Source organism: Elephantulus edwardii, unplaced genomic scaffold (assembly GCF_000299155.1).
Source record: "Elephantulus edwardii isolate Elephantulus edwardi_28Jun2011 unplaced genomic scaffold, EleEdw1.0 scaffold00057, whole genome shotgun sequence".
Classification (NCBI taxonomy): Eukaryota; Metazoa; Chordata; class Mammalia; order Macroscelidea; family Macroscelididae; genus Elephantulus; species Elephantulus edwardii.
In genome coordinates this window covers 11,234,279-11,247,721 of record NW_006399807.1, presented here as the reverse complement: position 1 = coordinate 11,247,721, position 13,443 = coordinate 11,234,279, and the positions used below count along the sequence as shown (strand labels likewise).

The 13,443-nt window shown below is 41.2% G+C and overlaps 1 protein-coding gene across 1 annotated transcript in view; it reads left to right on the top strand.

Annotated features, from left to right (window-relative positions):
* DPT (dermatopontin) overlaps positions 1-13,443 on the top strand; it is a 47,199-nt gene that overhangs the window by 26,047 nt on the left and 7,709 nt on the right. Inside the window, exon 3 of the mRNA XM_006887408.1 lies at positions 11,264-11,371. Coding sequence (XP_006887470.1) covers positions 11,264-11,371 — 108 coding nt within the window. The remainder of the gene's footprint in view (positions 1-11,263; positions 11,372-13,443) is intronic.

Genomic DNA, 13,443 nt, shown 5'->3' with positions numbered 1-13,443 from the left:
ATTATTGACTCTTGGTACCAGCAGCCAGGGATTCAAAAGACAAATTGCACTTGAGTACTGAAGAGCAATAATGTCAATCTAGAGAAAAAGATACACCTGATCGAGGCTGTGGTCTTCACAATTACTTGCTATGTACTCAGTGATCTGTGGTGGCTAATGGTAAAAAGCTGCACTACAATCCCAAATGCATGTGGTTCAAATTCACCAGCTGCACCATGGGAGAAGGATGGGCAGTTTCCTTTCATGCAATCAACTGCCTCTGTGAACCCCCTCGTCAGCTATAAGTCAGTTTTGATTTTATGATACACAAGAACAACAATAACATATGAGCTCAATAAAAAGGGCTGAAGAGCAAAGATGTCAGCTTAAAGGTTAAGGTAGAACTTGATATAACCATAAGCTTTTCAGTTATTTGTTGTGCATCTGAAAGTTGGACAGTGAATATGGATGAAAGAAGAATTGATGCCTTTGAGTTTTATGCTGGAGAAGAGTGCTGAATTTCCCATAGACTGCAAAAATAATCCAAACAAGTATTGGAAAATGTATAACCTATATTGCTTTCCTTGGAGGCAAGGATAGTATCCCATATACTTAGGGCATATTGTTAAAAGGGGCCAGTCCTTGAAAAAAGACATCATGCTTTTTAGTTGAAGGTCAACGAAGGAGGGGAAGACCCTCAAGGAGATGAATTGACATAGTGACTGTAACAGTTAAAGTTAACATAACAGTACTTAACAACAATATATGTAGAATGAATGACTTCAGCCTACTTCTTAGTTGCATCATGAGAATTAAATGAGATAATAATATATACATTTCATGTACACTTTAGCAATCAATAACTATCATTATGCAGAGCTAGTCCATCTTTGAGCAAAACCTTGTACCCTCCCAGCAGTTAGAGAACCCAGACTTCTCACTGACTCACCAGCCACTGGTCAACCCATGTAGAAATCAGGCCATCCTGGAGGAAGGAGTCCTGTGGTTGGAACTGATTACTGCAGAGAAGCAGAATGGTCTGCTTGAATAGTCTGACAGGATATCCCAGAGATACGTATCTGAGAATAAGAGGCAAGAATTAGGATAGTTTCATTCCTCATTACTTCATGATGTGGAATCTCTGTTAAGATGAATGAAAGAGGCTGCTACATCTGCTGGCCACGTGGTTACTGGCTGGTGCTGTGGCTTTTGGCCAAATGGGACAGGAGCAGAGAGTGTATCAAAGGTCCAAGGCTTTTGGTAATCAGGCCAGTGAGACTCTGAAGTGCCCTGGCTTTGGAAAGACTGTCATAAAACAGAAGTAAAGGACCGTTGGTGAGTTGAGAGGAATAAAGGAAGAAACACCTAAATCTCACCAGAACCCTCCTGTTCTATGTATTTCTGTGTTGATGAACTTTGCTGCATAGAATTTATCCTGTTTATTTGTATGTCAAGACCTAACAGACTCCAGATCACTGAGTGGTGTCTCAGAACGCTACTATTCTTTTAGCATTTGCCAATTGGTGGTTTTCTCTAAGCTAATCTTGTTTCCCCTTTGATGTAACCCACCAATAAGAATGCTAAGAATTTAATGGGGATAGACAAGCAGTAGCATAATTCTGAGAGTAAGAGTTGGCAAACAGAGATTGTCAACTTTTCCTAAGTTGCCTGAGATATTCCATTCTCCAGCAAGCACTGGGAAAAATCTTCTCCCACACTTGGTCTGCAATGGCCTCCCACCTTGCACTCCAGACAACCAGGCATACCACTAACGATCAGCAGAACCGAAAAGTGAGGGTAAGAAGAAGTGATTACTCAGAAAGAAATGTTAAGTCAGCTTTAGGAAAAAACAAAAAAACAACCAACTTAAGCTATAGAGAATGTCTCTAATGTTTGCTTTTCTTTAAATGGCTTGTATTTCAAACTGCATGGTGTTAGAGTTGGAAACATGGAGACATCAATTATTGAGTGGATAGTGTTCTCCTGTTTCATGCAGGGGACCTGGGTTTGATTTCCAGTCTATGAACCTCATGCACAACTACCAATCAATTCTGTCAGTGGAAGCTTGCATGTTGCTATAATACTGAACAGATTTCAGTGATGCTTCTACACTATGATAAACAAGGAATAAAGGCCTGGTGATCTACATCTGAAAAGCAGCCAGTGGAAACCCTATGGATCAGAAGAGTATAGTCTGTAACAGGGCATGGGGATGGCACAGAATTGTCACCATTGTGTTCCACTGTGCATAGGTTCACAGTGAGTCAGAGGCCTACTGCAGCGTAGCTAGTACCAATAACAGAACTGGAAACGACCACGGTTGTCAAAGGGAGTGGTACTTCAGGGGAAAACTTTGAGAAGCAGTGGAATGAACTAGCAATATGTACCATGGTGAGCGGTGGATGAGTCACCACCCCACTGGTATGTCTAGACGGTTCAGTAGCATCTTTAAATTGTCTGAGTCATACCATTATATTATACGCCTTCCTAGAATGAAGGACGCCTCTGAGGCACAAATTAAGGTTTCACTTCTTCAACCTCCACATGTTGCCTGACCCGTAAGCAGGTCCTTAATAAATCTGTTAAATGTTACAGGTCACTAGGGAGAGTGACAGTGGTGAAATCTGGCATTAGTGTGAGGATGTTTTATAGCTGGTGAGTTCTTCCTTCATAGGCACCGTTTTATGTGATCCTTTTAACAGCCTCTGGAGAGGGAACTCTTTTTTCTGCACCTTCTCACAGTGAATCTTGTGGATGTCTAAGGTATTTGAAATCACTCCTTATATCACTTTGTTGTTGCTGTCAAGTTGATCCCAACTCATGGTGACCCTGTGTGTGCACAGCAGACCTGCACTCCACAGAGTTTTCCTGGAGGTAACCTTTCAGAAACATTGCCAGGCCTGTCTTCGCGGGTGACACTGGGTGGGTTTGAACCACCAACCTTTCAGCTAGCACATATGCATCACCTAAAGATCACTTGCATTATTTTAAATACTTTGAATTAGAAAACTAGACCCATATGGGTAGGTCAGGGTCCTGTAGCCCTGAGTCTGTCACTGTCTTGACCTAAGTGAACTTGCAGAGTCTCTGCACTCACAAACACTTCACGATTCAGAAATGTCATCACTCTAAAAAGGAAAGTAGAACAAATCATCCAATCATCTCCCCATGGGAACTTGGGCTTTATTTGTTTGGCAGAAACCAAGGTGTTAGTCTTGCTTCAATCTGCACAGTTTCTTCTTAGCTATTACAGCATCATTGAACTTTGGCAAAAAAGTAGATTCTTCATAGATGCAGACATGTCATTACTGAGAGTCCCCAATGGATTGGAGAAATACGTCATTTTACATGTATTTATTTACATGGAGAGGCTTTGAATGCTTCATGCAGGGGTCTGCGAACCACAAAAGCTTGTCACAGAAGTAGCCACAATCCTACAGAGGCCATTTGTAAGAACTCTGCCTTGTCCAAACAGCCCCAGCTGCTACATGCTACATACTGGCTGTTACTCATCAGAGTCCTGGCGCTGTTCTGGTCCAGACCCCTGTCTAAGGAACCAGCAGTTTGCGTCAAGTACCTATTTCTTTTCCCCGATAGCTCTCTTCCAGATGCATGGTCTTCCTTTAGGTTCATTGGGTATTGCTTTTTTGGCTGAAAAGAAAAATAATGTCCTTCTTCAGAATCAACTTAGATGGACTTTCTGCTTTCCTTCAATGCTGAGATTCTCTGACTTTAAGACTCTGTTTCTCTCTCTCTCTCTTCTTTTTTTTTTACTCTCTTCTCCTTTGTGCTTGGTTCATAAATCAAGCCAAAACCTACCCACTGCTGTTGAGTATATCTCAACTCAGAAATCTTAATTCTTGTCTCCTCTTTCTCCTCTGTAGCAGCTCCTAAGTTTGAACTACTGACCCTTTGGTCAATAGACCAGCACTTAACCTGCTATGCCACCAAAATCAAACTGCTACTGTTAAGTCAATTCTGACTCACAGTGACACTACATCAGATTTCCAAGGCCATAACTGTTTATGTAGGAGAGTGTTCATCTTTTCCTGAAGATCAATGGGTGGATTCAAACTGCTGCCTTTTTGATTAGCAGCCCAATACATTAAGCACTATGCCACTAGAGCTTCCTTCTTAACTCATAAACAATAGAATGTTTTCCTGAATGCCCATAATAGCTCTCATTAAAAACAGCAGCAACCACAACAAATCAATTAATGTGAGCCACCTTTTTCTTGCTTCCATCCCATAGCTCTTAATCAAAAGTTAATCATTAGCTCCTGCCCTTATTATTCAGATTTTAGGAGAAGATGGGGAGTGGTTGCATATCCACCACCATCACCACCCCCACAAACTCCTGGCAGGGACAGGAATGACCTCACAAGTCCCTCAGGTTTGATGTCCAGAATCCCAGCCCTGCTAGACAGCTTGTTCCAGTACTTCTCACAGACGCCTGGGGGGAAAGGCAGCTTCTACTTCAGTGCCTCTGAGCCAACCGTAATCTGTTATGATTGAGATGAAGCCACCCACACTTTAAGCAAATCGGACTGGATGTGACATTTTAAAGCAGCTTGTTATGGCTTTAGATGTGGCTGTGTCTTACTAACAGTCATTTCAAGATGCACTAAGCGCTCGTTCTGCAGAAGCAGCCCTCTGAGCTTGAGCAAAATCAGTCATCCTTTTCTTCCATTTGAGTGGCTGTCACAATTACCAAACCATGTTTATAATTCAGACATGGACTTGCTATCCTTCTATGGCCAATCTTCAAAACCAGAAATTTGAGAGACGTGGCTGAAAAGCAGTGGCTAATCCAAGGCCTGAAACTTAAAGCAGAGTAAGTGTTTCAGTTATAGATTGAGTCGGTCATTTCATTCCATTTGGTCTGCTCCTTTTTATTTGGTTCAGTAATAATTATTCATTTCTCTATTCATTATATTATCTTATTAGTCAATGTACGTGAATTGATATGAAATAAGTGCAAGCCATGTCATTTTATAGGGTTCCAGGTAACAGTGCTGATGCCAACAACAACAATAACAGCTCTTGCTTATTAAGTATCTACCCCATGCTGAAACTGAGGAGGACCTGAAGCACTTGCTGCAGAAGGTCAAAGACTGCAACCTTCAATAGGGATTCAAGTTCAACATCAAGAAAACGGTTCTCACCACTGGGCCGACTGGCAGCATTATGATAGAAGGTGAAGAGACTGAGATTGTTAATAGCTTTAGTTTGCTTGGCTCCACAATCAACATTCTTGCTACCAGCAGCCAGGAAATCAAGAGACAAATGCACTGGGAAAGTCGGCTGTTAGGGACCTCCCCAGAGTACAAGAGCAGTCTGGAGACTAAGGTGCGCCTGATCCAGGCCATAGTCTTCGCAATTGCTTGCTATGCATCAGAGAGTTGGACAGGGACTCGGGATGATAGAAAGAGAATTGATGCCTTTGAGCTGTGGTGCTGGAGAAGGGTGTTGAATATATCATGGACTGCCAGGTAGCTAGCTGTCAGAGTGCCAGGAGGACAAACAGGTTTGTCCTGGAGAGAGTAAAATCAAGCTGCTCCTTAGAAGCAAGGATTCTGAGACTTCATCTGACATACTTTGGACATGCTTTAAGGAGGGACCATTCCTTGGAGAGGGACATCATGCTTGGAAGGGTGGAGAGAGAGAGAAAGAGAGGAAGACCATTAATGAGATGGATTGATTCAGTGACTGGGTAATGAGGGTAGGTGTGTCACAGTAAAGTTGGCACAGGATAGGGCATGTTTCAGGGCTCTTGTACGGTGTCACTATGAGTTGCAAGTGACTTGGCAGCACATAACAACAACAACAACAATAACAACAACCCTATGCCAACCATTGTGCTTTTTGCTTTACATTCATTAGTTCATTTAATGGTCACATACTGAAATTGTCATACCATTGAACAGACAAGGAAACTGAGGCCTGGAAATTGTGACTTATGCAAAGTTCCAAGCTTTATCTAGAGACATTTTTCTGTCTTTAAATCCCATGCTTTTTGCCCAGTATTGAACTCCAGTCTAAATGAGGAAATAGTTGTACAAATGAAGTATTAGATAACAATATTAGAGAATCTAGTAGGGAAAACAGAGAGAACGTGTTTATTTCAGTGGTTAAGGTATAGCACAGGCAGGGCTGATCCCACCAACGTGCAGGCCCAGGATCACCACCATGTAATATGGCTGATGAAAACCAGCATGAATCAAAACAGATGTCCTTGCTGAAAATCCCTGGGCCTGGGCAGTGAGATAGAAATCAGTTTTTAGGGAGAATTGTGGAAAACATAAGCCTGAAATTATGACCACTAAAATATGAAAGAGAGCTTTGATGGCATAATGGGTAAGAAGGTGCATTGCCAACCTAGGGACACACAATTAGCTATTCTGTGGAAGAAAGATGGGCAGTTTCCCACCCCATGCAAATTTACTGACTCTGAAACCCCGCTAGATTATCAGCTAGCTGTGAGTTGAGTCTGACTCAATAGAAATGAGGGAATTTTTATAGAAGCAATAAATTCTCAAAATGCCACAAAAGAAGAGATATGAACATGTGACACAACTTCTTGTACACCACACAGTTCAGGGCCTCTTCAGGAGGGACATCTTGGTGCCAGCAGAGTTCTGTTGGCCAATTTTCTCAACTCTTTAGAAAGGAAGCCAGGGGCACTGCTCCTATGTGGATGTCTAGGAGAAAGGAGGAAGCCCTTTAACCACATGGGTTGATAACAATGGCTACCAACAATGGAGTCACACATCAGATTGCCAGGAATCCTTAGGACCAGGCATGATTTGTTCTTTTGTTTTTGGGGTAGCCATGAAGAAGAATCAACTTCATGGATCATGAATCAGAGTCAACCTAATAACCACAACAGTCTTTACAAAAATTATTCAAATTGGGTCTTACTCAGCACGTACGTACTGAGGCTTCTAGACTGAAGTATTCCTGTTCTTTGTAACTTCAGCCATTCATCCACAATAGACACGTTTTGAGGAAGTTACACACACACACACACACACACACACACAGAGAGAGAGAGAGAGAGGAAAGGGAGAGACAGAGACAAAGAAGGAGAGGAGAAGTTTCATATAAGTGTCAGAGAAAAAAGAGTTTAAATAATAGACTCATTTGAATAAATTGAATAAAGGCGCCTTCCTGATCTGCCTGTCCCTTCACTGTGCCAAGCTGAAGGCATGTTTGATTGTTTTACTTGGCCTACAAATGTATGGCAGTGCTCAGTATGAAGTGTATTTTGCCAAAAAGCTGCCCAAAGTGCCCTTGTAATTCACAAGGAGGCTAGATGCACACTACCTCCCCACACACCCTCAGGAAGCCCAGAACTGCAGGATGTAAAATCGCATTATACTGCTGCCTGGCCAGTCTCTTCATTTCCTGGCAAGATTCTATGCCCTTATCTCAGTGTCTCTTTCTGAAAGTGTAAATTCTTTTCTTTCTGAGGAACTTTTACTGGGAGCTTTCACAGACAGGGACTCTCTTTGTCATGTCCTCCGGATCTCAACAGAGACACAACTCTGGTTCAAAATACAGACTTCTGGGCCATACTGAACAACAGTTCTTGCCAAGGATGCTGGTTAGGAGCTTTCCCTTCCTAACAATGAGTAGGGCCATTTCTCTTCTAGTATCTTTATTTTCACAAAATCACAGGGATCTTCATCAATGTTCCCTCTCCTCTATCATCCCATTTAGCCCAGGACTCTGCAAAATAAACTCAACATTGTCTCAGGACTTTATAGAAAAACCAAACAAAACAAATTAACAGCAACTCAAACAAAACAAAACATGGCTAAGATCTGGATGAGAATTCACAGACAAGCATGTATTTCATCTTCCCTAGAGTGTTCTAGAAATTCCCTGAGTTACAGTTCCCCACCTAGAGCATTCTCAGCACAAACTGTCCACCTTGGCAGGGGCATGTCTGGGTCTTAGCGAAAATGAAACAATAGAAGATCCTTGTAAAGGAAAGTGTTGGATAATTCCCCCTTCCACCCACTGAAACTTAAAAGTGCCTAATGTTTTAAGGAAATGAAGTTTTTTTGTCCACTCTGTTTCAAGTGTGTTTAATTGTCAAGTTAATCTGAGGGCAGGGCAGAGTGATAAAAAAAAAAAAACAAAACAAAACAAAATGAAAATCAGCCTGATCATTTCCAAATAGGTTTAATGGTTATATTTAGTCTAATGTAGCATTGCCATGTTTAGATACTGTCATTGCAAAAATATAAATGTCTTGTACTAAGGTTTATTATACTCTCTCTAAAGATTGCGTGAAGAATTGTAGAAGATATTTTACACTTATTATAATCTGCTATAATCCTGTTTACATTATTCATGTTTTCAACAAATTCTTTTTTCTCTAATTGGATCACAAACCAATGGCAATTCGAATGAGACCTTCCTAGAACCATTTACATTTATGAGACATGAACTTCCCTTTGTTTCTCCCCACTAGAAACAGGAAATCCTAGTCCTTTGTCACTGTAGAAACACGCAATAGGTTTCTGAATTAGCATGGTCTTATTTTCCTTGCTGACCACATTAAACAAAGACACAGGCACCTCATTCTGGGTCAGGCTTGGCATCCTAATACAATATAGAAGAGAAAAAAAAAGAAGAGAAAAAGCAGAGACTAAATCATACCATGTGATATAGATAAAGGAGAATTTATGAACAAGAGAGAGACTTTTAGTCCAAGGCTCTAGTTAACTTCAGGTTATCTGGAGCTAACCATTGCTTTTGCTGAGATCATTATAAGGGGGCTCCTCCCTTTTCATAATCTGACACAGAATTTCCAGAAGAAAAATCATTTGGTCTTCATAGGGCAAGAGTTTTCTACTGTCAATATATAACAACTTGTTAAGTCAGATAAAATTGCATTCAATAACTAATTGTATTCCAAGCAGCAAGGTTAAAAATTTTGTGGGTTATTTGGTAGTCAAGATAACTATTTTGATTCTGAAGATTCTCAGTGCTGAAACTTTTACTGGAATCATGGAATTTTGGCAAGAATTAGATTTTATTCATGGATGAATCACAATGGAATGGACCTAACCATTGGGAGGTTCAGGGTTGACTAAATTTTGAGGAAAAGGAGGAAGAAAAAGATGCAAACTAGCTTCTGATATTTCAGTATTTAATGTATACCATCTCTCTCTCTCTCTCCATTATATATATATATACACACACACACATTTGTCCCAATAACAAATCTAAAATATCTTAGGCTGGATTCAGTAGAAGGGAAAAAATAGTGAAGCATGCATTCATATAAATACATTTGTATTATATATATTATATATCTATAGTATATGTATATATATATATAGATATACAAGTATATATACAAGAGAGACATTTGCATCAAGATAATGGCCCACACAGTTGAGGAGATTATTGTTGCTGCTTCCAAATGCTGTCAAGTATGACTCACAGTGACTCTATGAATAGTCAGCTTGAACTCTCCCCTGTGCTGTGACATCCTCATCATTTCTGACACACGAGAGCACATCTCTGACACATGGAGAGCTGAAATCACCATGTCAATCAGTCTCGTTGGGATTTTCCTATCACTGACTGGCTCTCCATCTTTCTGAGCACAATGTCCCTTTCCAAGAAATAGCCTCATATATAGCCTAGTTATATGTCTATATAGTCTAGCTATATGTCTTCCTATATAGCCTAGCTATATAGTGCCCCATATAGCATAGCTCTATGTCCAAAGTATGAAAGATGAAGCTTGTCTATCTTTGCTTCCAAGGAGCGCTCAGGTTGCACTTTTATCAAGACCTATCTATATGTCCTTTTTCCAGTCCATGGGATATTCTGTAATCTTCTCCAACACCATAGCTCAAAGGCATGCTTATTCATCGTCCAGCTTAATCTTCAAATGGACATCGTTGCTCTTCAGTATTTTGAAGATATCCCTGCAGTAGACTTGACTTACTCAATGCAATGTCTCCTAACTTTCTCACTGCTAATACCAAGGGTGTTGACTATTTATCCAAGCAAGATTAAATAACTGACAGCCTCAATCCTTTCTCCATCTATTATAATGTTGACAGTTGGTCCTGTAGTGAGCTGTTGGACCCCTCTTTTCTTGATGTTGAGATGTAATCCATACTCGAGGCTGTAGTCTTTGACCTTCTGCAGTAAGCATTTCATATCCTCTTCATTTTCAACAAGCAAAGCTGTGTCATCAGTATAAAGAAGGTTGTCCGTGAGTCTTCCTCCAATCCTGATGCCACATTCTTCCTCATGGAGTTTGACTTCGTGAATTATTTGCTTAGCATACAGACTGAATAGGTATAGAAAAAGGATACAACTCTGGAACACACCCTTCATGATTTTAAACCATGTAGTGTTCCTTTGCTCCATTTGTTATTATGTGCTGTTGAGTCACCTGAAACCCATAACGACCCTATGTACAGCAGCTCTAAACCCTGTCCTGAGCCAGTCTCACTTTTTTCAACACACTTACACCCTTACTCCAATTACTATGTCAATACAGCTCACCTAGGGTCTTCCTCCCCTGCACTGTCCTTCTACCCTTCCAAGCATAGTGTCCTTCTCCAAGTACCACTACCATCATCAGATAATATATACCCTATTTAAAATACAATATACTTACAGTTTACACACGGACACATCTTTATTGCATGTGATGATATATTTTTTTCTTCTTTATTAAAGCTAGTTATAATGAATTAGATTGTATTCATGGTCCACTAATGGGTCAGAATTCACCATTTTAAGATTTCATTCTTGTTCACTTCTATGTAATGAGAGATATTGATATTTATATTAATTAGTGTTTCTCAAAGCCTTAAAATTGATCTACAGCTTTTCTATTGTATTGTTTAATGATAGATAAAAGAAGATGAAATGTAGAGTGGAGGGCTATCTGTCTTTTCAGAGTCTGGAATGGTTTGCTTGTTGTTATATGACTTCAGGTGGGAATTAACTCACAGCTGACCCTTCAACAAGTTTTTATATTTGTAAATTGCATGCAAGGAAACTGCCCATCTTTCTCCTGTGGAGCAGCTAGTGGACTTGATCCAACTGCCTTTGTGTTGCCAGTGCTACTCTTTACTACTGAGCCATGAGAACTTAGAAGTTTTTGGTGGTGGTCATATAATCTCAGTTTGCAACTCCCAAGAAGTTCTAATTTTATCTTTCCTACCTCATGAGTCTGCTTGCTTGCAGTAGTCATAACATGATTTTCTCCTTCCTCTAACTCTTTGTTCTCTTCACACAGGCTGACCACTGAGTATCCAGGTCACTATGGTGAGGACATGGACATGATTTCCTACAGTTATGATTACTATATCCGAGGAGCAACAACTACTTTCTCTGCAGTGGAAAGGTGCGTGTTTCAAGTCAGCAACGGTTTAAAGGATCCAGGGACAAACTCCGTAATGAATTGTTCTTCAGAAATTTTGATCTCAGAATTTCCCTATAGCTCACTTGAGGTTTGGTTGGACAAAAGGAGGCAATGGGGGAGCAAGCTGCTCCCATAAGCCTGCCTCCCAGGGCAGCTTACCCAAGGAGAGGAGGGTGGAGTCCAGTCCTGCTCCAGAGCAAAGAGTCCTAAACGTGGTGTCTCATCATGTTCTAAGCACACCAGGGTGATTTGTCCTCAGGAAGAGGAGACTGAAAGGATTAAAGGAGTATCTACAGCCAAACACATTCTATCCCATAACTTGCTTCTATTTGTCCCGCAAACTCTAATGGCATACTAGGTTGACATTTGGGTTGCTGAGGGCCTGCAGTATGAAACCCCCCAGCTCCTTCACAAAAAAAAAGCTGAAGCCATCTGCTACCATTAAGATTTACAGACGCAGAAATCAACAGAGGGTTACTATAAGTTGGAATGTTGTTGTTGTTGTTGTTGTTAAGTGCCGTCGAGTCGCAGGCGACTCATAAGGACCCTATGAAAGAGAGTCCTCAATGCTTGGGTGCCTTTTGTCCTCTCTCCAGGTTCATAGGGTTTCCGGAGGCAAGCTATTATGGAAGTGGATGCCACTCCTCCTTCCACGCTTGTTCAATCAGGGAGCTCTGCCCCACTCTCTGTGTGCATTGGGTAGCAAACCATTAACGCATTTGACACATCCGTGTCACAGTGTTCAGCCTCACAACAACCACAAGTGACCGCGGGACGACAACTTGTACATCAGGGCTATACGACCTAGAGGAATGTCTGAACAAAAACAATGAAAGACTGGCCTGAGGGCCACGAACTAAAAGTCACCCACCTTTGTCTTGGTCACATCGTTTTCTCTTCACTGGGCCAGCTGATCTCTCTCTCTCTTTCTTTCTCTGTTGATGTTATTGTTGTTAAGTGCCATCGAGTAGATTGGTTTTTATTTTTTTGAGACTTTGTCATTTACTTGTCTGTTTGTCTAATTGTTTGTCAGAGGGAGAAGGTTGTTAGAGGACAAGGGGGGGGAAAAGGAGAGGAGGCTGGGAAGAAGCAATATGTAAAACTTACTAATTATATTTAAAAGAGGAGAATTGCACTGTCATCCCAAAAGCACAGTTTGCATCCACCAGATTCTCTGAGGGCGAAAGAGAGGCATTCTCCTCACGTGTGATTACCTACCTCTGAAAATCGGCTGGAGGATCAGCTATCGGTTGGTTCTGACTTGATGGTATGCAACAAGAAGAAACAGAAAATCACAGTAACATTTTTCTTCTCTTTCTTTCATAGTCATCTCCTAACTTTAATTGTTGTTGTTGTTGTTGTTATGTGCCATCGAGTCGCTTGCGACTCATAGCGACGCTATGTACAACAGTTCTAAACTCTGTTCTGTCCTGTACCAATCTCATTGACTCTGACATACTCATCCCGATTACCCCAGTCACTGCATCAATCCACCTCCTACAGGGCCTTCCCTTCCTGCGCTGTCCCTCCACCCTACCAAGCATGATGTCCTTCTCCAAGGACCTGTCTCTCCTTACAACATGACCAAAGTATATCAGACGAAGCCTCAAGAATCCTTGCCTCAAAAAAAAAAAAAAAAACCAGAATCCTTGCCTCAAAGGAGCAGCCCTGTTTAACCCTCTTAAGGATGAATCTGTTTGTTTTCTTAGCAGTCCATCACACATTCCTCTCCTGCAAAGACCATGGCCTGTATCAGATGCACCTTAGTCTCCAGAGTGACACCATTGCTCTTCAGTACTTTGGAGAGGTCCCTAACAGCAGACTTTTGTATGGCAATTATGTTTTTTCATTTCCTGGCTGCTGGTGCCAAGAGTATTGTCTGTGGAGCCAAGCAGACTGAAGTTTAACAATCTCAATCTCTTCACCATCCATCCTGATGTTATCAATTGGTCCACTGGTGAGAATCTTTGTCTTCTTGACATTGAGCCTCAATCCATATTGGAGGCTGCAGTCCTTGACCCTCTGCAGCAAGCACTTCAGGTCCTCCTCAGTTT